This window comes from Anguilla anguilla, chromosome 6 (genome assembly GCF_013347855.1).
Source record: "Anguilla anguilla isolate fAngAng1 chromosome 6, fAngAng1.pri, whole genome shotgun sequence".
NCBI lineage: Eukaryota > Metazoa > Chordata > Actinopteri > Anguilliformes > Anguillidae > Anguilla > Anguilla anguilla.
In genome coordinates this window covers 55,072,765-55,097,248 of record NC_049206.1, presented here as the reverse complement: position 1 = coordinate 55,097,248, position 24,484 = coordinate 55,072,765, and the positions used below count along the sequence as shown (strand labels likewise).

General features: G+C 40.3%; 3 protein-coding genes across 3 annotated transcripts in view; 2 read left to right on the top strand and 1 right to left on the bottom strand.

Annotated features, from left to right (window-relative positions):
- Positions 1–869: 869 nt before the first annotated feature.
- On the top strand, positions 870–7,204 carry mep1a.1 (meprin A, alpha (PABA peptide hydrolase), tandem duplicate 1). Its single transcript, XM_035421969.1, has 14 exons — positions 870–1,289; positions 1,388–1,412; positions 1,525–1,575; positions 1,733–1,773; positions 1,960–2,035; positions 2,481–2,598; positions 2,723–2,898; positions 3,186–3,407; positions 3,932–4,078; positions 4,314–4,529; positions 4,682–5,146; positions 5,713–5,886; positions 6,009–6,096; positions 6,449–7,204. Exons 1-13 carry the CDS (start codon positions 1,230–1,232, stop codon positions 6,056–6,058), a joined length of 1,821 nt encoding a protein of 606 aa, XP_035277860.1. The 5' UTR covers positions 870–1,229; the 3' UTR covers positions 6,059–6,096; positions 6,449–7,204.
- Positions 7,205–8,954: 1,750 nt separating this feature from the next.
- Positions 8,955–14,817, top strand: mep1a.2 (meprin A, alpha (PABA peptide hydrolase), tandem duplicate 2). The gene is made up of 14 exons (XM_035423263.1): positions 8,955–9,118; positions 9,208–9,232; positions 9,329–9,382; positions 9,509–9,549; positions 9,636–9,711; positions 9,845–9,962; positions 10,515–10,690; positions 11,038–11,259; positions 11,383–11,529; positions 11,814–12,029; positions 12,425–12,868; positions 13,306–13,473; positions 13,556–13,769; positions 14,438–14,817. Exons 1-14 carry the CDS (start codon positions 9,062–9,064, stop codon positions 14,598–14,600), a joined length of 2,121 nt encoding a protein of 706 aa, XP_035279154.1. The 5' UTR covers positions 8,955–9,061; the 3' UTR covers positions 14,601–14,817.
- A 129-nt stretch (positions 14,818–14,946) lies between these two features.
- LOC118230344 (adhesion G protein-coupled receptor F5-like) overlaps positions 14,947–24,484 on the bottom strand; it is a 42,571-nt gene continuing 33,033 nt past the window's right edge. The window contains exons 28-32 of the mRNA XM_035423258.1: positions 16,406–16,926; positions 16,123–16,164; positions 15,911–15,970; positions 15,506–15,569; positions 14,947–15,227 (exon numbers count right to left, since the gene is read on the bottom strand). Coding sequence (XP_035279149.1) covers positions 15,154–15,227; positions 15,506–15,569; positions 15,911–15,970; positions 16,123–16,164; positions 16,406–16,926 — 761 coding nt within the window. The 3' untranslated portion in view covers positions 14,947–15,153. The remainder of the gene's footprint in view (positions 15,228–15,505; positions 15,570–15,910; positions 15,971–16,122; positions 16,165–16,405; positions 16,927–24,484) is intronic.

The following is a 24,484-nucleotide window of genomic DNA, read 5'->3' as shown; positions in this document are numbered from 1 at the left end:
TATCTCTGACAGGGTCTTCTAGTAAATTGTGTAACTTTCATTGTAGAGCTAATTAAGATCAACAAACAACTGATCAAAGGCTAATGCAGAAGGAAGCACACAAAATGCTTGGTTCTACTTGGCAAGGACAGTGTTTTGAGGCCAGAAAAAAAGATCTTAAGCAATTGTAGAAGGGCATCTTTTCAGGAAAAATCAATGTAATTTCTGTGCTTTTTGGCTTGAAAATAATAGGCATTGAACATAAACCAATTTAATGGCTTGTTCGGACCAAACAACTGTTAAAGCACACATTTCATTGTCCAAAAACCCGACCAAGTAACCCTTGTTCTACTGTTCCTTAGTTATCACAAGTTGTGACTTGTCATTTGTTGACGAAACTGACTCATCCATTTGGGCAGTTGGACACTATTTTGATCAAGGTATGAAGTAACAATGTACGACTTGTACAATCAGCCTTAATTGAACAGCATTTATAAAGTGGCCAAAGTATAGTAACAAAGCAATGGGACAAAATATTTTTAATTTTGTGTGTTTGAGGCAAAGCTGGATGTGAACTGAAACCTCAGCAATCCATCCTGGCCAAACCAGCAGATGCTTGCTGTCTGCCTGTGAATGATAGTTTGTGTCAGCCCTCTGGTTTAAGATCAGCAGAGCTGATTAATTCCACTGTGAAGAAATTTCAAAGACAGACCTCTAATTAAGGACCAAACCACAATCTGGCATTTCAAAATTGTGATTAAAAAAGTTGTTAAAAAGACTAATTGTGCCTTGGTTTGAGGCAAAGATCTTACAAGTCATTACACTTTGGGGAGAAACTGAAAGGTCAATTAGAATTTTTATTATTAATGTTTTTAAAAAACTAAGACAAACGATGGGTTAACTGTGGCAATTTCTCACTGTTCTGCTCTTGGATCATACGCCCTCTAGTGGCAAACCGTTCTCACTCGGCAATGGCAGTCTTTGCTCAGCACTTTTCCCTGAACTCAAATAAACTGGTGTATTAGTATGAAATGCGGATTTATGCAATATGATGAAATAACATGTGCTTTCGGCCATAAAACCACAGGACTGTATAGCGCCAAGGCTCTTGATAACATCCAAGGCCATAACTCACACTTTTACAGCTGAAGTATGCTTTATGGACTTGATCACAGTCAAAGGCTAAAGTTCTGTCTGGATAGACTGCCATTTAAACCTATGCAGAGTCCTCAGCTCCAAGCATTTCCACAATGGGTTTGCTCCAGCTTCTTGTCCTCATAGCACTGGTTGCAGTGCCTAATTCATATGCTGTAAGTGTGCCGATCAAGCCTTTGTCAATGAATAATTTTTGATTATTATGTACTGTATGGATTCCTGATCTTGACCTATTACATTTAATTATTTGCAGATTCCCCTCTCATTCCAAAAGAATGGTATGTCATACATCATGTATCATTAGTAACAGAGAGACATGCATTTGGAGGGCTAATCCAGGGGATGTGCAAAGTGTAATGTTGTTATGACGTGGTCTTTTTTTCCTTACAGAAGTGTATGAAGCTGAAAATGACATGCTTGAAAACCCATACCTAAACTTGGGTGAGTTTTAATGGTTGGTGACAATGCTATGTGCTATCGTGATAACATGCAATGGCAAAGCAATACTAATAATGACTAGACACAAAGAAAATGCTCTTTAATATTGCAATGTTTTTTCTTTATATGCAAGCCAGTAATCTAAAAATGTTATTGACAGGGGCAAAGACTCGATTGATTGAAGGGGACATGGCCTTACCAGTAAGTACATTTGCCCCACAAAGATTGAGGTTGCATTCATAGTTTACCTTAACAGTTCTATGTCTAAGTAGATTTGTATATATTTACTCTGTTTAAGATGCAAAAACCACTCTACAAAATATGTATGTGTTTCCCAGTGCATACTTCTAGTTAAAGCCTAATCTGTTTCGCATTTCCTTTAAATAGCCCGGACGTAATGCGCTCAGTGACACAGCGTACAGATGGAAATTTCCTATACCTTACATTCTGGCTGACAGCCTTGGTATGTAACATTATGTCATTTCGATATAATTTGCTGACATTGCAAATAGAAGGGCCTACAGTTACACAGCAGTTTACAGAACTACGTAACCTCCTATTATTTGCTATATTTGGGGGGGGAAACTGTAATGCCATTACTTACAACCGCTGTAATAAGTAATCTCCTATTTATTATGGCAAACAACCAACATGAATTTCAAAGTTTTTTTTATTTATCTTTGTGTCCACTAGGTGAGTTCATATGATAGCTGTATAGGGCTGGTGTGTAGCCTACTTAGAGGAAAGCAACAACAACAACAAAAAAGAACAAAAAAAACTATGGGCAGATTTGGTCTTGAAAAGATTTGATTTTGGGGCCTGTTTCAAGAGCGTTTATTTTATTCAATTTTGAATTGAATGCCACATCAGTTTATGTTTTTTTTTTTGTTTCATTTGATGGCTTTCAGATTTGAATGCCAAAGGTGCCATCTTCCAAGCATTTGAAATGTACCGTCTGAAATCTTGCGTCGATTTCAAGCCATACAATGGGGAGAAGACGTATATCAAGTTCGAAAAATTTGACGGGTATGCTATAAACGATTTCTGTTACGACGTTAAATGATGCCAATCGATACTCTTAAGTGGTTCGTCTCAAGCGAATTGTTCAGTGCCTTTTTACATGATTTTTTTTTGTTGAAATTTTTTTTAGGTGCTGGTCTATGGTTGGAGACCAGCAGACAGGCCAGACGTTGTCGCTGGGAAGTGGATGCGACCACAAGGCTGTGATCGAGCACGAGCTGCTGCATGCTCTGGGTTTTTACCACGAGCAGTCCCGCACCGACCGCGATGACTACGTGGATATCTGGCTCGACCAGGTCATTCCAGGTTAGCCTAAGCCTCGAGCTGCTGTCACTATGATGATAGAATAAGTGAAACGGGCATGACCGTCTGCTTAGCTTTGCTTTACTGTAGGCTACACCGGTGTTTTGTGAAGCTATAGTTCTTGAGTGTTCGGATAAATGTATCAAGGGATTACAGCGAGCCAGCGAGACAACACAGTTATCATTCCACGCTTTTGTGTGTAGGATATTTAGACTATGGTATGTTATAAATGACATAATCAGTAGAATTATGATAAAAAATTATTTTGATTATTCTGCTTGATGTTACAGGCATGGAGCACAATTTCAATAAGTACGATGACACCTTTATTACTGACCAGAACACTCCTTACGATTATGAGTCTATTATGCATTACCGTCCATACTCCTTTAACAAGAACGACAGCATCCCAACAATCACCACGAAGATCGAGGCGTTCAACAACATTATTGGCCAGTATTTGGACTTCAGCAGCCTCGATGTACTCAGGCTAAACAGGATGTATAATTGCTGTAAGTATTACGAAACATTCATTTTTGAAACAATGAAAGTGGGGCATTTTCTGATGGCAAAGAGCTTGCTTCATGTTACTTCTCAGTCGTGTTACATATGATGACATTCACAAAATATACAGATTCATTTATCACCCTCGTAATCTTTATGTGCTTTAATCACTTCCAATATGTACCCACGATTAACATCCACAGATGAGCACACACATGCATGCACTGGCATGCTCACACATGCATCACATCCCTTTACACTAATTTTTCACTTGAAAGCTGCTCTTATCTGGATACTTTTTAAAAAAGTATCCCAGGAAGATCAAAGTGCGATTTCACCAGGAATGCAAAATTTATAAGGCGCCCTACATACATACAGACATACAGTGGCTCAAATTGCGTACAGTAAAACAGATACAGTAAATGAATGCAAGAAAGCCTTGTGCATGCACACACTCACGCACACATGGATGACGGGGAAGCCGCCAGGGATGTTGACACGCTGATTGAGTCTGAGACCCCGCCCCCCACAGCGTCTCCTCTCACGCTATTGGACCAGTGCACCTTTGAGTACATCAACATCTGTGGCATGATCCAGGGCTCCAGCGACGACGCCGACTGGGTTCACACCTTGGGCACGCCTGGGTCAGAGGACCACACCCTGACCGGACGCTGTGGGGGTGAGTCCTCTTCGCCTGACACACAGACACACACACAGACAAACACACATACACACACAGACTCACATACACACGCACACCTACGCACAGACACACACACACACAGACACACACACACATACACACAGACATGCACACACTCACACACACACACACACACACTCACACCCACACATGCTTGAATGGAGGCCCATACTTTTGAGCATGATTAACCTTGAGCGTAACGAACCTCCAGATGCAGGGTTCTTCATGCATTTCGACACTCAGACTGGAAAGGCAGGAGAGTCTGCTGTGCTGGAGTCCCGGATTCTCTACCCCAGGAGGGAGCTGCAGTGCCTGCAGTTTTTCTACAGGATGACAGGGAGCCCGAAGGACAGGCTTGTGATCTGGGTGAAGACGGATGATGGGACCGGGCAAGTCCGAAAGCTGAAGAAGATTCACACATTCTGGGGTACCAGACTTACTTCTGTATATCTGTAGTATGTGTGTGTACTGGGAGTCCTCGCATGCTTTTACTCATATTTCCAGATGCTAAATCTAAAATGATTGCACTCAAAACAGATAGGTAATCGATTTAAGCGACGTTCGCCCTCTCCTCTTTAGCGGACGACGACAGAGATTGGAAAATCGCCCACGTGCCCCTGGAGGCGGGCGCGAAGTTCCGCTACACCTTCCAGGGCGTCCGCGGCGACCCGGGCCAATCCGGCGGCGGGATATCCGTCGACGACATCAGCCTGTCGGAGACCCGCTGCCCCGCCGCGGCCTGGCAGATCCGCAACTTCTCCAGCGTGCTGCAGAACGCGGACGAGAGCACGGCCCTCCTCAGCCCGAGGTTCTACAGCCCCGAGGGGTACGGCTTCGGGGTCACCCTCCGGCCGCGGTCCACCTACGCCGACTACACGGGCGGCTACGCCGCGCTCTACTTCCACCTGGCCAGCGGCGAGAACGACGGCGTGCTGCAGTGGCCCGCCGTGGACCGGCAGGCCACCCTGACGGTCATGGACCAGGACCCCGACATCAGGCTGAGGATGTCTTCAGCACGCAGCCTGACCACCGACTGGATGACCAGTAAGCGGACCACGGGCAAACTGGGATGCGGATAGGATAGAGATGGGTCTTTTGCTGTCTGTCCTGCAGGGACATGCACCTTTTACATGCTTTTATGCTGTAACCTTGTAAATTTGCCCAATGGAGAAGCGCTTATTCTGAATCTTTTAGATATAAATTTATACATGAATATTAAATAGACACACACATACATACATATATATATATATATATATATATATATATATATATGTAGTAGATTTTAATTTATTTAAATTCATTTAAAGACCAATAGTGAATCGATAGAAATCGTGTGATTATTAAAAATTCAGTTTTGTGTGATCACAATATAAAACTTTGCCCCTGTGAAAGGTGTATGAAAAAGTGCTTCTCCACTGTGGGAAATTTACACAATGCAAGATGTACATTTCAACAGTGAGAATTAAAGAAAAAAGGAAGAAAATCACAATGCGGCCATGGCAAGAAAATACCATCTTATTTCCACATTAGCATTCAACATCACTAAATCATATTCCCAGTTCTGTTTTGGTGGTTACGTGCAGTTTCGTCCTCTGTTGCCTTTTCAGCTTCTGACGGCAAGCTGTTCTGGGACAACCCTGCGGTGACGGGAACCTATGATGCTGGCTGTCAGTGTTTCAGAGGGAACTCGTGGGGCTGGCGCAATTTCATAAAGCACTTTGACCTGCGCAGGCGGAATTACTTGAAAAATGATGACCTCATTATCTTCGTTGACTTTGAAGGTTTTTGCCATTTGTTCATCTTTTAAAACTATTTATGTTTATTAGTTTTAGTGTTTAAGCCATGTTAAGTTTGTTAAGTTTGATTCAGCCGATGGTAAAACTAAGATATTTTGTCTTTAAAGATCTGACGCCCCTGATCAAGACGGAAGTTCCTGTCAGTCCAACGGAATGAATCCATTGATGAATTTCACAACCAGTGAAAATAAAAATCACATTTTAGTAAATTTCACATTTTAGTAATGTCCATAGTGTTCAGTTAAACATTTTAACAATGCAGCTAATATCCACACTGAGGAAAACTCTAGGTAGACACAAGTGACATCAAACACATAACAGTTTTCTGTTTTTAATAAGCCACAACATAGATCAATATTTCAAACTTTTTCAAGATTCATGTCTTGTTGATTGTTAATTTTAAATAGAATTGCAATGTTGTGAAATTATGGTCAACTGCACATCCCACCACATGTTCACAATCCCCCATTTTTACTTGAACGTATTTAAAGGATAATTCTGGCACCATTGACATTCATGATCTCACTGCTGCTCTAAATCTATTTTAGATGGCCTGTGGGTTTCCTTATTACTGAAGAAATGTTGGAAAATGATGGAAACATGAACCCCTGCACAAAAGAGGAATTCACCAGCAAATTTCATAATTTGTTTGCATTTTGTATTTATGTTGCCTGGTCTACCAAATTCTCAGGCCTTTTTAAAAGCCAGATGAATGACAGACACATTCCTTGGGGATGCCACATTTTGTCATAACTTTGTTTGTCCATTTAATAAAATTGGATACGTTTTCTTACTTTTGTTAGTGTGAATGGATTCTCCATTTAATTTAAAATGTGTTCATTACATGAATGTACACTGGCATCAAGTTCCTTACAATCACAATAAAATTTTGTTTTTATTTTCAAAATATTTTCATGTAAGATGTTAATATGAAGAAAGTAATTTCTGGTTTCTCAAAAGAAAAAGCACACCTCAATAGTTTTTTCACAATATTTTGCTCAGTACCTTCAGCTGTGTAACTGGAAATGGAAACCCAGGGCAAGACAACATAAAAAGTAGTGTCAGGTTAAGCATTTGATTTGATCATGATCCTCTTAAGATGTATGTTTTTTAGAAACAGAAGTGATTTATGTGAATGTGGTGTACTAATAATTATCTCCAAATGAGATATAGGGACATAGATGACTGAACAAACCATTGTGTCAATCTTTGTAATCATGTAGCTGCCTGTAGAAATGAAAACACTGTTGTTGCCTGTAAATATTGAATGGCTTAATTTTCTATTTAAAAATGTTCTACTGTATATCAATGCAAAATGGATCCTACTTTTTAAAATTCTGACATTTTAGAGTGAGCATATTGCTGAAACTTTGAACTTTTAAACCCACTATCTACATCTTGATATGATAGTGGTAGGAATAATGAGTCCATTCATTTGATGACTATGTAATTGTGTCCCTAATCATCTCTTATCACAGCAACAGGGGTGCAGTCATTTTTATTCTTTTTATTGACAGGGTAAAAACATGATCTTCAAGATCACATTAATTTTCCCTTGCATATCTTTACCCTCGCACTGGAGAGTACATTGATATCGCATTAGATTATGTACACGAACAACTAAATCTATTTACAACATATAATTTTGATTAAAATGTTCAGGCATCACGTTTTGAAAAACATAATGTCAGCGTCATAAACAACCAAAACACACCATAGGATTGAAGCCATCATGGGTTACAGTCTAACCTGTAGAGTTCAGTCAATACAGCAACTTCAACAACCTAGACCTTCTCCACAGCTGTGAGTTTTTCTGCTGGCAAGTTTTGGCTTCTCTGAACTTATTGAAGAGTTCTTTTTTTTTTTGTTGTTTTTTGTTTTTTTGCATCCTTCCAACCTTTTTCACCTACAGCTGTGGTGTAATTCAGAGTCGCCATCATGGCAGGGCCTGGGTTTGAGTAAAGAGCACCCCTCAGTCACATGATAACACTGATTGGCCAATGCAGGAGTGAGAAACTTCGACACTTTGAAGTCTTTTATGATCAATGCTAGAAAGGCGAAAAGAGAAAAATAATAATTAAATCTATTGTTTACTTATAAATGTGCGGCACTTAATAATTTCCCCCATTCTAACAAAAAATAGTTATTCTGTTTCAGTCCTTGTATGCCACTCTTGTAAGTGTTACTTGAGGTTATGAACATAGTGTTGAATACTCTATAGACAATAGCAGGGTCAGTTCTAGGCAAAGTCACTTAGGGTGTCACATGTCTGGGGTCAATGCTTTGTGTTGCATCCAAACCCCCTCCCCAGTCCACAATCTTGCCTCCGGCAACAGATAGAGCCGTGCCTGGACAATAGGCTGAATTAGCCTGCTCTTGAAATCAAGCGTTCTCACGTTCTTCGCACAAGAGGGACATGGCAGAATACGAATTCAGCACCCACACAGGGTGGAATGATGGAATCCTCTCTACAGCCTGACACCTGTGTGTGTGTCACTTTGGTAGCACACATGCCACGTACAGCGCTGGTCTGTAACTGGCTATTGAGCGCCACACAGTGGCAAGGTAAAGCATTTCACTTTACGTCTGAGGCTGCCCTTCTGTTCCAATGATAATCATATTTACTGGTGTACCTTTTTAAAATTCGCTTTTTATTATGCATTTTACCATTGAATATACAGGAAATACATATCGTCAGAAATTTATGAACGAAAATTGGCACATATAGTTGTGAACTGCTTGTTGTACCTCAGAAACTCCCCGAATGGGGCTACAGAATCCAATTCACAGCATTCGTCCAAATACAGTTGAGATAATTGCAAAAAGGATTTAAATGCACTGATGTAAATTAAACATCAAAATTAATACTTAATACCTTCATACTTAAAAAAACACCCCCATAACTGTCATAAACTTTTTGATAATCATTTAAGAAAAATGATAAGATAACGCATAGACAAGTGCTGACAGTTGCAAAGCAAACGTAACTGAGAATGACTGAATGACTCCAAGTATTTATGTCTTTTACGGATATCATAAAGAAGGTATTTTGACACCAGCAATTTCTGCTTATGATATTTAGCTCAAAGTACATCTGTGTCCCTTGTTTTTACAGAGGCGTTTACGCTGCAAGAGAAACGCGTGTCTTTCTGGACTAAACATGGTCTTCAATCCATCATTCAGAATCATTGTTTTGACTATATTCGTTATATTCAAGGTATGTGTATCCTACCTAAACTGCGTAAGCTGTCCCTTTCTAGCAACGCAGTGAAATTTTGGGATTGTAATGGTGTCTTTCATTTTCAGGTTCAAGCAATTCCAGCACTTCCTGGTATGGACATTTTATAATATAAAATTTAATAACTGAGGTGATGTTTTACTCGTAAACATGTGAAATTGTATATTTTTGTTTTCTTTTGGCGAATAGATGATGAAGCTGACAGAGGGGAGTTAAGGGATGATATTCCTGAAATAAATCTAGGTAATATTCTCTTCAAAAATATTTGATTTGTCAACTGAACATTATAGTGTATCCCTAAAAAATATCTTACAGTTAAAACTGATATATTGCTGTTCCCATAACCGCAGTAATATTGCTGTGTTTCAGAATCCGAGAGAGAACTGTTTGAGGGGGATATTGCAGGAGATGTAAGCGAACTTATCTACAGTAAACCTGTATGACTAAACAAAGGCTATTGCATTTATTCACTGCATTTTGTTTGTTTTTTTTTAAGCCAAAAAGAAACGCAATATTGGATGAGACTGCAAGATGGAAGTTTCCCATACCTTACATTTTAACTGATTCATTGGGTAAGTAATAAAAGCTTTACACACGGTTGAAAAGCTAACAACTGAGTGTGTTTGCCCGCTTTTAGGTTTTGATGGCATAAAAGCACTTAATATTTTAAATTCCACTGAAACCATTTAATTTTCTATTTTAAAGATCTGAACGCAAAAGGCGTGATTCTCCAAGCATTTGAAATGTACCGTCTGAAATCGTGTGTGGACTTCAAACCCTATGAAGGAGAGGAAACGTACCTGTCCTTCACGAAACTGAGCGGGTGAGCTTAGCCGAAACAACTTGTCTGCTTGTTCGACTTTGGTTTTTACGACCCCTGTTGTGGGTTAATATAAATACGATATCTTAAGGAATAAACAGATTTGACTATGGCCGAGCTATGGACGGAATTTGTGAGATCTTCAGTATTCTTATTTAAGCTTGGGTGTATTGTATTTTCCATTCACAGAGTCTTCCTTAAAAAAAGAAGAAGCTAAAAACCTTAACAGATCAATTTCTCCAATCATCATACTCAGCAGGATTCCAGAAATATCATTATCAAAATACAGATGTCGTGAAACCGCCTTTTTATATCTAGTTAGAATCGAAAAATATTCTTCATAAATTTGAAAGTGGGGTTTTTGGGGGAAGAGTTCAGCACCAGTTTGCACAAATTTTGAGGTGGTTGGAGATAGCTCCCATTCTACCAGATGTAATTTTCTGAGAGAATCTGCTCCACTGATAAACACTTTGTTCAGTTGCAGGTGTGAACGAGCAATGAATTGTATTATATTGTATTTGGAAGACAGCGTTGTTGTAACAATCACACTGACAGATGCTGGTCGTTTGTGGGAGATCTGCACGAGGGCCAGAATGTTTCCATTGGTGAGAGGTGTGACAGCAAGGCCATCGTTGAACATGAGCTTCTGCACGCGCTGGGATTTTACCACGAGCAATCCAGATCGGATCGGGATGACTATGTCAAGATCTGGTGGGATCAAATCATTCCTGGTATGTTCCACGCTAAATTTTCTGAAAATGATTGAAAAAACACTGTGGCAATCTCAACCAAACTGAATGGTAGTTCAGATTCAAACCTTAGGAATTTAAAATACCTGATCCTTATATTAGATTTAAAGTAGCTATTCTAGTTTGATTGCAATTCTGTTCTCTAGAGATTTAAATTCCTAAATTGGTTGCTTTTTGTCTGTGTGCCTTTTTGCATTTGCTTTGTATCTTCCTAAAAGATATACCACTCACATTAGGTTACTCTGATATAAGGCTTTATACCATTAGTAAGTAAACAGCCCAGACATATTTGTGTTATTCAAAGGATTCAAATCTTTATATTTTCACAGGAAAGGAGCACAACTTCAACAAGTATGAGGACGACTTCATCACCGACCTGAACACGCCCTACGACTACGAATCAATAATGCACTACAGGCCCCTCTCCTTCAACAAGAACGAATCCGTGCCCACCATCACCACGGCCATCCCGTTCTTCAACGAGATCATCGGCCAGCGTCTGGACTTCAGTGCGGTTGACCTGGTCAGGCTGAACCGCATGTACAAGTGCGGTAAGTGCAGCAGTCTCACGGAGAGCTTTTCCTCTGGGCAGAAAATATTTTTTTTTGGGGGGGGGGGCACAGGTTTCAGGGTCAGCGTTCCTCATTTCCTGTCATCGCTGGTTCCTGTTTCAGCTGCCACGGTAACCCTCTTGGACCAGTGCTCCTTCGAGCAGATCAATATATGTGGCATGACCCAGAGCGAGGAGGACGATGCCGATTGGGTCCAGACTCTGAGCACCTCTGGGTCAGAGGATCAAACCCTGGCTGGGCGCTGCAGAGGTAAAATACTTTTACTGCTACTGCTGCTGCTGCTACTACTATTACCAACGATGACAATAATAGTTCACTGTATTTATGTCGTTTTTCTCACTCTTAAATGCTTTACAGTGATGAGGAGGAAATCCACCTCAACCCCCACCACTGTGGCAAAAAAACAAGAATGGAGTTTGCAGCATCTGTCATATTTTTGCTTAGACTCACTCAATAACTGTAATTTAATAAGGTGGGAGTGTGAGTTTGGAAAATGACCATGGTCTTAACTCATAGCACACACTCTCTTGCAGATGCTGGATATTACATGCAGTTCAAAACCTCCGGATTGGAAGTGGGTAAGAGTGCCGTCCTGGAGTCTCGTATTCTGTACCCCAAGAGGACCCAGCAGTGCCTTCAGTTTTTCTACAAGACCACAAGGAACACCAGCGACGTGCTCGTCATCTGGACCAAAGCGGACGATGGCACAGGGAACGTCCGTAAACTCAAGAAAGTGCACACCATCAAAGGTGCTCCATGTACACGTTTACCAGTATTACTTAAACCACTACGTAATGATAAGTGTACTGTTTCTGCCTATGCATGTGAGGTAACTTGACTGTTAATCGTTCAATGTTTTCAGAAGGTGTTTGAGAATTTGTTTGACTATGTGTGTGGTTTTCAGATTTTGTGGGAATCCAGTGGAAACAGCCTACATTTTACGTAATACATTTCGTATTGGTGTTGTCTAGAATGTCTCTTAAGAAGGCCTAGTCATTTTTATTGAAGTGTAATATGGTGTAAGATTCATACAGAAGTTTTTTTGGTAGATCATATTTAATTAAAATGTAATTACCCTATTGGAACAGATCTGTGGAGTAACAAAACATCTTCAGTTCTTGTTTTTGCCTCTGTTCTTTTTCAGGCGATGGAGATGAGTCCTGGAAGATCGCTCACGTGACGCTCCAGAGCAAGGACAAGTTCCGCTACGTCTTCCAGGGCGTCGTGGGGCCGGGCGCAAGTGGCGGCATTTTCATCGACGACATAACCCTGTCTGAGGCTCGTTGCCCCGGCAACGTCTGGCAGATCCGCAACTTCACCCGCCTGCTCCAGACCACGCCCAGCGGCCAAGCCATCGCCAGTCCGCTCTTCTACAGCCCCGAGGGCTACGGCTACGGCGTCCGAGTGTACCCCAACGGCAAAGCCGCCGCCGCGGCGGGCTACGTGAGCGCGTACCTCCACCTGTCCAGCGGGGAGAACGACGGGGTGCTGGAGTGGCCAGCGGCAAACCGCCAGGCCACCGTAATCGCCATGGACCAGGATCCGGACGCGCGGCTTCGAATGTCGGCCAGCAGGAGCTTCACCACGGGTAAACCGCCACCTTCGTCCGGATTATTTAAAGCCACTTGTTTTCTTTCTCTTCTGGTTTGGATTGTCCCGTTTTTTTGTTTTTGTTTTTTTTTGGCCAGTTATGCAGCACCCCGCGGGACTGCTTTATACAGGTAACCCTGGCAAGGTACCAGTTCCTCTTTGAGGGGCCCTAAGCAGGATTTCATTTGGTTGCCCCCCCCCCCAACTCCCCCCCCCCCCCGCCCCCGCTCGGGCAAACCTAACATTATAAATGAAATGTATTTTAGAATAAGTATGTTGCTTATTGGGTCGGGCCAGCTCTCTCCTCTTTCACACACTGAAACAGCGTCTTAGGGGATGAGCAAGGACAGGCTTGCATTAATCACGGTGACACTGTGACTCTTTTTCAAATGGGTGAATTCCGAAGTGTCAGTATGCGCTTCCGGTGTTTCCCAGAATTGGACCCCATGTGGAACAAACCAAGCTCCGGAGGAGTGTGGGACGAGTCCTGCCAGTGCTACAGAGGCCCTGAATTTGGCTGGAGCACTTTTATATCACACCAGCAGCTCATGAGGAGAAGCTTCCTGAAGAACGATGACCTCATTATAACCGTTGACTTTGAAGGTAAATATATTCAAAACTAGCTCCCAGTCTTTTAATGGAAATACACAAATGTGCACATTGGTGTGACCGTGAACACTTTCAGATCTGACCCATCTGGTGAAGTCAGAGGTTCCCGTCAAGCCAAAACCAGCCGGTCCTCTGCGGGACCGGGTGGAAACGTCCCATCAGAATCCTGTGGGCCCCGCTGAGGTCCCGAAACAGCGAGAGGCACGATCCGTCCTCGCCGATCCATGCCGACCCAACCCCTGTCTCAACGGGGGAGCGTGTGTAGAGCGACACGGACAGGCAACATGCAGGTGAAGCAAACTCCGCCCGTCTCAACCCAAGTCCAGCCCACACCAGACAAAATCATTTGTAATATGATGTGATAAGCACACACACACAAAAAAAATACTGTAAATAAATAAATGAATAAATAAATAAATACCTCTCGGTAAATTAACAGTGCATGAGTGCCATCGTCTCTCACATCATACTTCTCTCTGCTCAGCATTTAACTGAAAGTGACGTGCCAGTGTTTTACATACATTTAGGCCAATACTGCAGCCAATATTTAGTGATGATTGGTTTTTGATTTGGCAGGGCCCCGTTTACAGTCAAAGTCACTAATACTGCAGGACATTCTACAGTAGCAGGGGTACAAACTATGGGTCACAACCCAAATTACGGGTCACCGGTGTTATCTATTGGGAATTATTATGAGTGATGTTAGCTGGTAAATAGAGATATTAGCTGCTTGATAGCTTAGGAGTTGAAAAACAAATTGTTATGAAAAAATTTGCTAATTCGGGTTGGGATGCCACAAACATGAATACATTTTCATTCGGTCAGTGCTAAAAAAAAAAAAAAAATCTAATAAAAAAAGGATGTGCAGTCCCGTTGTGTGCTCAGGAGAACGACTGCAGCTCTGGGCACTGATTACTGCACGCATGCTGTGGACAATGCATTTTCTCGTTCGCTGCAGATGTGCAACGAGCCGGGCCACATTCTACACGGGCGAAATGTGCGAGAGCCAGCGGATCGAAGGGAATGTCCTCGGGGTGCTGATTGGTGGAGCCGCCGGCACGGTCGCTTTGACGGTGGCTATCATCGCGGTCATCCGGAGAAGGAACACTGAGGGTTTTTAACACGCCGCGTTGGTCACTTTTAGCAATGCCTTTTTCCTCCTCACAAGGAGTCATAACAATTGATATGATTTTGGTTTTTTCATTAAATTCATGAAATTATTTTAGAAATGTGTTTTGTGTTCCCTTTGTCGAATATTACATTCTGTCCAAAGATCTGAAACCTTGACAAATGTACAGTGTGACAAATATGCAATAATAAAGAAAATCAGGAAGGGGACAACCATTTTCATGACACTGTATAATATATTTGAAGAAAAACACATTTTCAACATACAAAAAAGGCATTAAAACACATACAATATAGTGCTATTCAATGGTTATGTATTTTGTATGGTTAGTACAAAAATCATGATGCATTTGGTATGGCTAGTGCAAAACCGTTAAGACAAAATAGTATTTACAAAATGAGAAGAATGTGAAGAAGAATAAAAATCTTGACAAAGAACGGTGCTTTGTAAACTAATAATATGCATTGACATTTGGCCATTAGTATGTCCATGATCTTGATAGGTATATAATTATATAACAACATAGACAGCCATGCTGAACAGCACTAAGTATTGAGGAAAGATTGTGAAGCAGGAGTTGATTGGGTTGAGGATGCAGCCTCTGGGACATGATATGTTTCTGGGGAAAAAAAGTAATTTTTGGTGTTGCTGTGAATTGTGAAGTTGCATGGGACATGTAACATGACATGACACGACACTCATGGGACATGGGACATGTAACATGACATGACACTCTTATGATTGTGCTGCAAGTCTAAAATTTCCTTGATTTAACTGGAAACGAGTATTGAAGGAGTATGTCCAAACATATAAGACCCACAGACACCAACCATAATGTATTTCAAATAATCTCACACTTATGTGTTTTATAGGTAGCTCTCAATCAAGTCCACTTACCTCTTCTGTGTCGTCTTTGAAACGGACCCAATCCACTTGACGAAGAGGGATTTAGACTTGTGCTCTATAAAATAAATATTCAGGATTAAAAACATACTATGCGGGATTTTTAGCCTTGCTGTGACCCTGTGTTTAAAATAAAAGTAGTCTCGTCCTCATCAACCCCGCCCACTTACCTCCATTTTTTGATTTTATATCCATTTTTTTTATTTTTATATCTGTTTTTTTTCATAGCTGTAACCATCAAGGAAAGCAATTCCAAGGTTGGTTTTTGAACGAGCCCTGTTGGCTTGTTGTTTCACTTTGCTGTACTTGTGCTTCTTCAGTTGCATCATTGCAGTTGCTAGCTACAAACAATCTGCTAACACCTGAGCCACACCCACCCCTCCTCACACAGACACTTACCCTTGTGCGGTTGGAACTTGGGTGTATAAATGAAAATCTCCCTGCTAATGCTGCTAGTATCTGCAGGAAAAGAACAGGCAATTACTCCAGGAAATGACAAATATTCTGAACACAAGATGTTCTGCACAAAATGTTTTTTTTTAAATTGTTTTCTTCTAATTGTTTCCAGCAATAAATTCACATATAAATAATGTTAAAACTCCGGAACTTACCCTGCTGTCTAACAGTATTCCAAACACTAAAACAAAGAAACCCTTCACAAGAAAAACACAAAGCATTAGTTTTAGTTTTTAACATCTGTGTTTGCAGACTAAATAATTGTGTAAGACACAATCAGTACATATCCAGTACAGATGTACTGAAAAGCGATAATTCCCTTAAATATTCAGCAAAATGTTGCCTTGATCATTTTATTATATGCAAGCTCACCAAATAAACTAAGTGTAATGTAAAAACACTTGCATAAAACCGGAACGCATAAACATTTACAAGTACCTGTAATGAATTGAGAACGGCGAACACAATGTGGAGGCCAACACTTTCTGGTGCGACCATGACTCCTATTCCGAATCCCCACGTGAGCCCAAAGAAAGGGGTGAGGACAGCGACACACCTTGCGATGACCACCAAAGCGTTTCTCTCGTCTGTCTGGTTCTCTCCCACTCCCCTCCGTATCAATTTATACAGGACCACAACCAGGATGATAAAATTTATGGCCACTATGGCCAGGGCAGGAATCACAAAAGCAAGGAGGGCCTTTGTCTGAAACCAGTTGAGCCAGCAAGCGTCCTTTTGCTGGAAGTATCCATTCTGTGGTGCCGTAACTGCAACCGTGACAACAGCAATGATTAGGGGGGCGCCATAGCCTACCGTGAAGCTGATGGCCATCATCACCCTCTTGGACATGTGAGAGAAGACCATGACCATGTGGTAAAAAAGCAGGATGCCTGAAATCAACATCCAGAAGAACAAGGCCAGGTAAAAGAAGTGGATGAAAAAAGTTGCAGCACTGCAGGGTCCAACTGGCGTCTTCTCATCAATATCCGATATGCCCGCCCCAATCATAAACCATATGTTTGCGATCAGCAGGGACACAGCGATGTTGACGATGGTGACGTGCCGCATGTGCGATATGTTGTTTCTGGTGACGGCGGTCCAAACGATGGCTTCAATGATGAGGCACAGGACCAGGCTGCCCATTGATATGCCCACTCCAATGTAGGTGATGAAATCCAAAAGGAGTCTGATTGCTTCGGGGATGAAAGGTGACATCAATATGGAGAAGGAGGTCAGGTGGTTACAGACGCACGTTATGTTCTCGTTCCCGACATTTTTAACCTCGCACCCCGATGAGTCCCAGGCTGTTTCTGTGAAGTTCCAGAAGACACACTGTGGATTGCCCAGTGTTGTGTTTCTTATTTTGAATGTCAGAGTAACGTTAGCAACTGTGCTGTTCGTGTAGGCTAATATGACAGCTCCATTAATTGTGTTATCCGAACTGGTGAGGTTCCGTGGCGGTAAAACTATGTCCAGGGTGCGAAAGTGTACAGTAGTAATTTCAGTTTGGAAGCGAGGCATTGATTTCAACATGCTTAATTTGTCATTTGAATTTGAAAAGGATATGTTGTAGTCATCAAAGAATATTGTTTTGTCCAACTGCATTGTGGATGTTGTTATGTTGATGAAAGTGTCTTCAATGACCTTTACGATTTCCTCTACTGAATTCAGTAAGTCAGAGCTAGTCATGTTGTTGACGTTGTCTGCATTTAATATGTCCCATGTTCCTTCCGTTTCTTTAGCAACTAAAATATCCACAGTATTCAGAAAATTCTGAAAATGAAAAAGGAAAACTCAGTCAGACTCAGAATGTCACTGTGCTTCAACCTTGCATATGCATGATAATTAGTTGTCTTGAAAAAAAAAACTGAAAGAAGGTAAATATGAGGCGATGCAATGCTACAGTATTATAGTGAGTATAAATGTTGTCACCTAGGAAAATAAATAGCCAATATTTCATACCTCAATCACAGTACTGCTGACATAAGTTCCATTTGTAACATTTACAATATTGTTCAGTATGTTCACAACGGCCACAATATTTGTAGTTGAAATGACTGCTTCATCTTTTGATATCCCGGTGACATTACGTAGTTCCATCACAAAATCAGCAATGCCTTCCTGATCCAGAACCTGCAGGTTAGAACAAAAGAGATGGCAAAATGAAATATCTAATTTGTTGAGGGTTATCATCGCCTCTGAGCCTCCTTCTCTGGTGGAAGAAGTAAGGCCTATGGGGCTTTCAGGAGGACGTTCCAGTCACTCTCAGAGCCCAATGACCGGGATGAGGCACAGAGGGCAGGCCAACTGGCAGCGGCTCTAGGTACCGACGCACAGCGGGTTCCTCCTGGATGTTCGTGGCGGCCGTGCCACACCGGGCCCTGGCCTGTTGATTCAATGACACCAGCTGCAGTTCCCTGATCAGACAGAGGGGTCACTGCCGCGCAGTCAAGAGGGGAAAATCCAGCCAACTGAAACTCTCACTCCCAGGGTAAAGCTACAGTAAATTTGCGCCACTGGACTGCTGCTGACACTGTATTTGTGTATTTTTATATCACTCCTTGTTGCACATCTTGCATCTGACTGTGCAAGTGTTCAATTAAGATTTAAACAGTTTACGGAAGTTGAACCCATTTTAATTTCTGTTTATCGTCATTGGGTAAAATAAACAGTTCACCAATTAGGGAGTATCCAAATGTATAAACGCAGTGTAACCAAATCACATGTTCTGTGGTTAGCAGTGACCTTATAATGAGGAACGGGATATTACCATTGATTTCAACTGTAGCTCCTTAATTTCTGGTAGGAGGCAGGTGCTGCTCACGACCTTCCATTTGCCATTCTCGCATCGGGCAGTTATGCTGCCCTCTGTGCCCTGTTTGCAGCCTACGACAGCGATGCCATTTTCTCTTCCAGGGCCATATTTATCGTTCTTACAATCAAATTCCTCTCCTGGAGGGAATTGTGAAAAAGATCAGCTTTACCGGACAGCGCCATTGGTCATGTGACATATGAACAGGTTAATATTTCTCCACATGATAAACTGAGCCCACATGTACTTGGGTTAATCCTGCAATTAGCCTATGCATCCTGCAATCCTGAAATTAGCACCTAGCCTATGCTCACTGTGTGAATGGGACTTAATGTGTTCATTGCCATGAATAGCTGTTACATGATGAGTGTTGTGCCTTATTGGACCTGTGTTTTGTAGTTGTTCCAGTGACCTTCGATATGCACTTATTGTACGTCGCTTTGGATAAAAGCGTCTGCCAAATGAATGCAAGGTAATTACATGAATGCAGTAATTTAAAAGTGTGAGGGAGTATTTTTATACGGTTTATCACAAGTCATTATCATAGTGCAATTTTATGTAAAACATTTTACAGTGGAAATGAGTAAAAACCTGTAATTTTGATCAACTACACTTTCAAATCTTCAGGTCAAACCAATGAACACTGACCATCTTTGAAAAAGTGCAAGGTAACTTCCTGTGTGAAAGCCTTGTTTCTGAATGTCATTTTGCAAATGAACACTCTGGTTTCCACTTTTTGGCATCTCCTGTCCATTGTAATACAGTTATCTTCACTGAACTCTGCAGGGGGGGAAACATATTATATAAATATTAAAATATAAAACATAAAAATATTAAAATAGATGCATAGATGTCATATTTACATAACCATTCTGGTACGAACACATTTCTATCCAACTCTGAATACAGTGTAATTGATACTAATCATATTCATACCCGGAGAAACAACAAACACGGCATATAAGCAGGCCCTGGAAGCTCAGCTTCGTGATGAAAATATTATGTTATTGGAAATAACATCACGTTACGAAAAAAAACTGGGAATTACTCAGCGTGTCACCACTTTGTTTATCGATCCACTCTAGGCGGATGTCATGCACGTTTCCACAGCACTCCAGCTTGACTGCTGTATTACATGGACTGCTGATCACGTGGTTATTCACAAACACCGTGGGCGCAGGCAGGACTGTAACGTTCTGCTTTCGGACAAACTCCACAACGCCAATTTTCACAGAGCATTCATATGTTCCTGTGGAAATAAAGAAGATATATACACGGTCATTTAAAAAACGTAAAAAAAACACGTTTGATGTGTGGCAACAAAATCGGGGATAAAATTCAGATCATCTTTTTAAAAATCTGGGTATTTTTTGGTGAAAATTGGTTTTAAAAAAAGAAAACAATTTAGCCTTATGAAAACATAATACCAGAATCACTTGGTTTTTTTTTTTAGAGAGAATGTTGACTCCTTGGCAACCCACCCAACTGACCTGTTGACTGATGAAATGAAGCCAAGCAGTGTACAGCATTATTTTAAAAAGTTGCTAAATCTTTATGATGACTTGGGTCACGTACAAGTGTTGTGGACTAATAACCATTTCAGTCAATCTCAGAGAAATGGATATCTATTGCTTATTAATTACTCACCACTTTCAGATGTAACAAGGTTCTTTACTGTGAGACTTGATTGCTCCTTGTCGATTGTATACTTTGAATTATTTTTAATATTCTTTCCCTTCACCTTCCAGGTTACAGGATTTCCCTTTTTGTCCACAGTTGGATTACAACGCAAAGATATGCTATCTCCAGAAAACACCATAGGCAAATCCTCAAATGTATTTTCTAAAGAGGAAAGACATTGGCCCACAAATAAGCACTTGCTGATTTCACATAAATACAGTGAGCTCCATAATGCTTGGGATAAAAACAAAGAATCCAAGAATCCAAACATTATGAATTATGAAAATAGTGTTTTTGAGCTTACCTATGAGAGCTGCTGTAAAGGACGTGGGCTCAACATCATAGCTCTGAAGTGTTTCTACAACTGCTTGGTTTGCCTCCTGAATGTCAGAGGAACTGACTTTGCTTGTCCTCATTTTATAGCTTGTGATCACACTGCCACTCCTGTTTATAAGAGGAAAAATTGAATGCGATTTGAGGGACTGAAAATGACATCTCAAGAACGTTATGCACACTTTTACAGGAATGACATATACTGCATTATAGCACAGTACTGAATGGGGGACAATACCCACATAGATGCAATTACACGGTGTGGACCACTGAAAGGTATTCATGTTGTACCAAAGTGAAATCTAACTCATTCATTTTCTATGTGATTCTGAGACAGTGTATGGGAGCAGGTGAGTTGGAGGGGACACCATTCGAAGTTTTGTCTAGGGCACCAGATAGGCTATAGGGCCACCACTGTACAGTTCCCGTATACTTACGAAAAGCGAACGTCTGATACTCCAATGTATTCTTGAATTGTCATCCTGTAGATTTTATCAATCTGTACGAAATAGTAATGTTCATAACCGTAAGACCAGATTATCAAAACACACAATAATTTACACACTGGAGAAATGTACGGGCAGTCAGTGGTGTTAAAACAAAGGCTTTATACAGTATAATGAAAATGTGAAAACAGCCAAATCCAGTCTTTCTAATGTACAGTAATAGATTTTCATTCAGTTTTTCACTTTCCTGAAATGAAAATATATTTTAAAGGAATGACTGAACACTAAACTGAAATAAAAAATAAATAGAAAAAGCTCAAACAAGAACTGGACTTCTGATATAACCGGAGTGACACCCAAATGACAATACATTTTAAAAAGCAAATACTCACAGCATTTCTGACGATCATTTCCAACTGAATATATTCTTGAGAGGAAGTGTCACTCAAACTAGGACTATAAATCTGGCCAATAATCCTAAATGACATCTGCAGGTCAAATTCTGCAAAACAAACATAAAAATACTAACAACTGGGCCAGAATGTTACTGAGCAGTGAGATTCAGCAGGTCCCTGTCCCTGGGACAGTTGACTGAACACACTTACCATGCTGCTTTAGAGATTGGGTACACAAGGTAATGTCTACTACTATAAGGGCCTTCATTAATTTAGGCAAAAATGCCCTCTTCTCTAATGATCAGTGTGAGCAAATGCCATGTTTGATAACTACTAATAGTTTCTTGTGGTTTTATGAGCAATAAACTGCATGTGCCAAAATGTAGAGTTTCCCTGTGATCAGCCTCTCGCTTTGTGGACACAAGTTAGTTGAAGTAGCACTAAAGTAGTATTAAGAGAAGCACACTTTTTCTACTAATAATCACCAAACTGTGTGACTGATAATACTTACTTGCTGTTTTTGCTGTTGTTGTGGTCAAAATTCTGCTGGTCGTAACTTTTGAACAAAGATGACAGATTATTCCATTATCAAGCGAATGCACCAAACCAGTCAATCAATAAAACAGATATTTACTGGCAGTTCCCCATTAAATCGGTTAAAATACTACTGAATCATGCGTTCATGGTAAAAGAGCATCACGTGCTGAAAACTTAACATTTACTATTAACAATTAGCATATAATGAGCAATAAGCAGCACACTTTGTTAATGACAGTACTTACCAGGTGATGTGAAAGATGTTTTGGTGGAAGTAGAGGGCTCTGGTTTTTCTTAAAGGACAGAGTATTAAATGTTATGATAAGTTAATCAATAAGTCAACTATTCAAACAGATATATGTTCTCCTTCAGGGGCAATTTACTTGCAGTTACCCCTTAAATCAGTTAAAATATCAGTTTTGAAATGCCAAGGTGAATCAAACTATGTATATAATCTGCAACAAGCAGCATACTGTGTGAATGGCAATACTTACCAGGTGTTGCGGTCTGTGGTTTGGTGGAAGTAGGGGGCGCTGTTTTTTTAAAGGACAGTCAAACAATCTAACAGATATTTATTGCCCATAAGGGGAATTTTACTTGTAGTTACTCCTTAGATTAGTTAAAATATCAGCTTTGAAATGGCGAGGTGAATCAAACTATATATATATATATATATATATATAATCGGCAAGAAGCAGCTCACTTTGTGAATGACAATACTTACCAGGTGATGTGGTTGGTGTGTTGGTGGAAGTAGAGGGCTCTGGTTGTTCTTAAAGGACAGAGTATTAAATGCTATGATAAGATAATAAGTCAACCAATCAAACAAATATTTGTTACCCTTCAGGGGCAATTTACTTGCAGTTACCCCTTAAATCAGTTAAACTATCAGTTTTGAAATTCTGATGTGAATCAAACTGTATATATATAATTTGCAACAAGCAGCATACTTTGTGAATGACAATACTTACCAGGTGTTGTGGTTGGTGTGTTGGTGGAAGTAGAGGGCTCTGGTTTTTCTTAATGGACAGAGTATTAAATGTTATGATAAAACAATCAGTGAGTCAATCAATCTCACAGATATTTATTGCCCTTAAGGGACATTTTATTTGCAGTTACCTCTTAAATCAGTTAAAATATCAGTTTTTAAATGGCGAGGTGAAACAAACTATGTATATAATCTGCAACAAGCAGCATATTGTGTGAATGATAATACTTACCGGGTGTTACGGTCTGTCTTTTGGTGGAAGTAGAGGGCTCTGGGTTTTTAAAGGACAGTCAATCAATCTAACAGATATTTATTGCCCATAAGGGGCATTTTACTTGCAGTTACCCCTTAAATCAGTAAAAATATCAGTTTAGAAATTCTGATGTGAAACAAACTATATAAATATATATATATATATATATATATATATATATATATACATAATCGGCAACAAGCAGCACACTTTGTGAATGACAATACTTACCAGGTGTTGTGAACGATGTGTTGGTGGAAGTAGAGGGCTCTGGTTTTTCTTAAAGGACAGAGTATTAAATGTTATGATAAGTTAATCAATAAGTCAACCAATAAAACAAATATTTGTTACCCTTTAGGGGTAATTTACTTACAGTTACCCCTTAAATCAGTAAAAATATCAGTTTTGAAATGCCAAGGTGAATTAAACTATATATATAATCTGCAACAAGCAGCATATTGTGTGAATGGTAATACTTACCGGGTGTTGCGGTCTGTCTTTTGGTGGAAGTAGAGGGCTCTGGGTTTTTAAAGGACAGTCAATCAATCTAACAGATATTTATTGCCCATAAGGGAAATTTTACTTGTAGTTACCCCTAAAATCAGTAAAAATATCAGTTTAGAAATTCTGATGTGAAACAAACTATATAAATATATATATATATATATATATATATATATATATATATATATATACATAATCGGCAACAAGCAGCACACTTTGTGAATGACAATACTTACCAGGTGTTGTGAACGATGTGTTGGTGGAAGTAGAGGGCTCTGGTTTTTCTTAAAGGACAGAGTATTAAATGTTATGATAAGGTAATCAATAAGTCAACCAATAAAACAAATATTTGTTACCCTTTAGGGGTAATTTACTTACAGTTACCCCTTAAATCAGTAAAAATATCAGTTTTGAAATGCCAAGGTGAATTAAACTACATATATAATCTGCAACATGCAGCATATTGTGTGAATGATAATACTTACCGGGTGTTGCGGTCTGTCTTTTGGTGGAAGTAGAGGGCTCTGGGTTTTTAAAGGACAGTCAATCAATCTAACAGATATTTATTG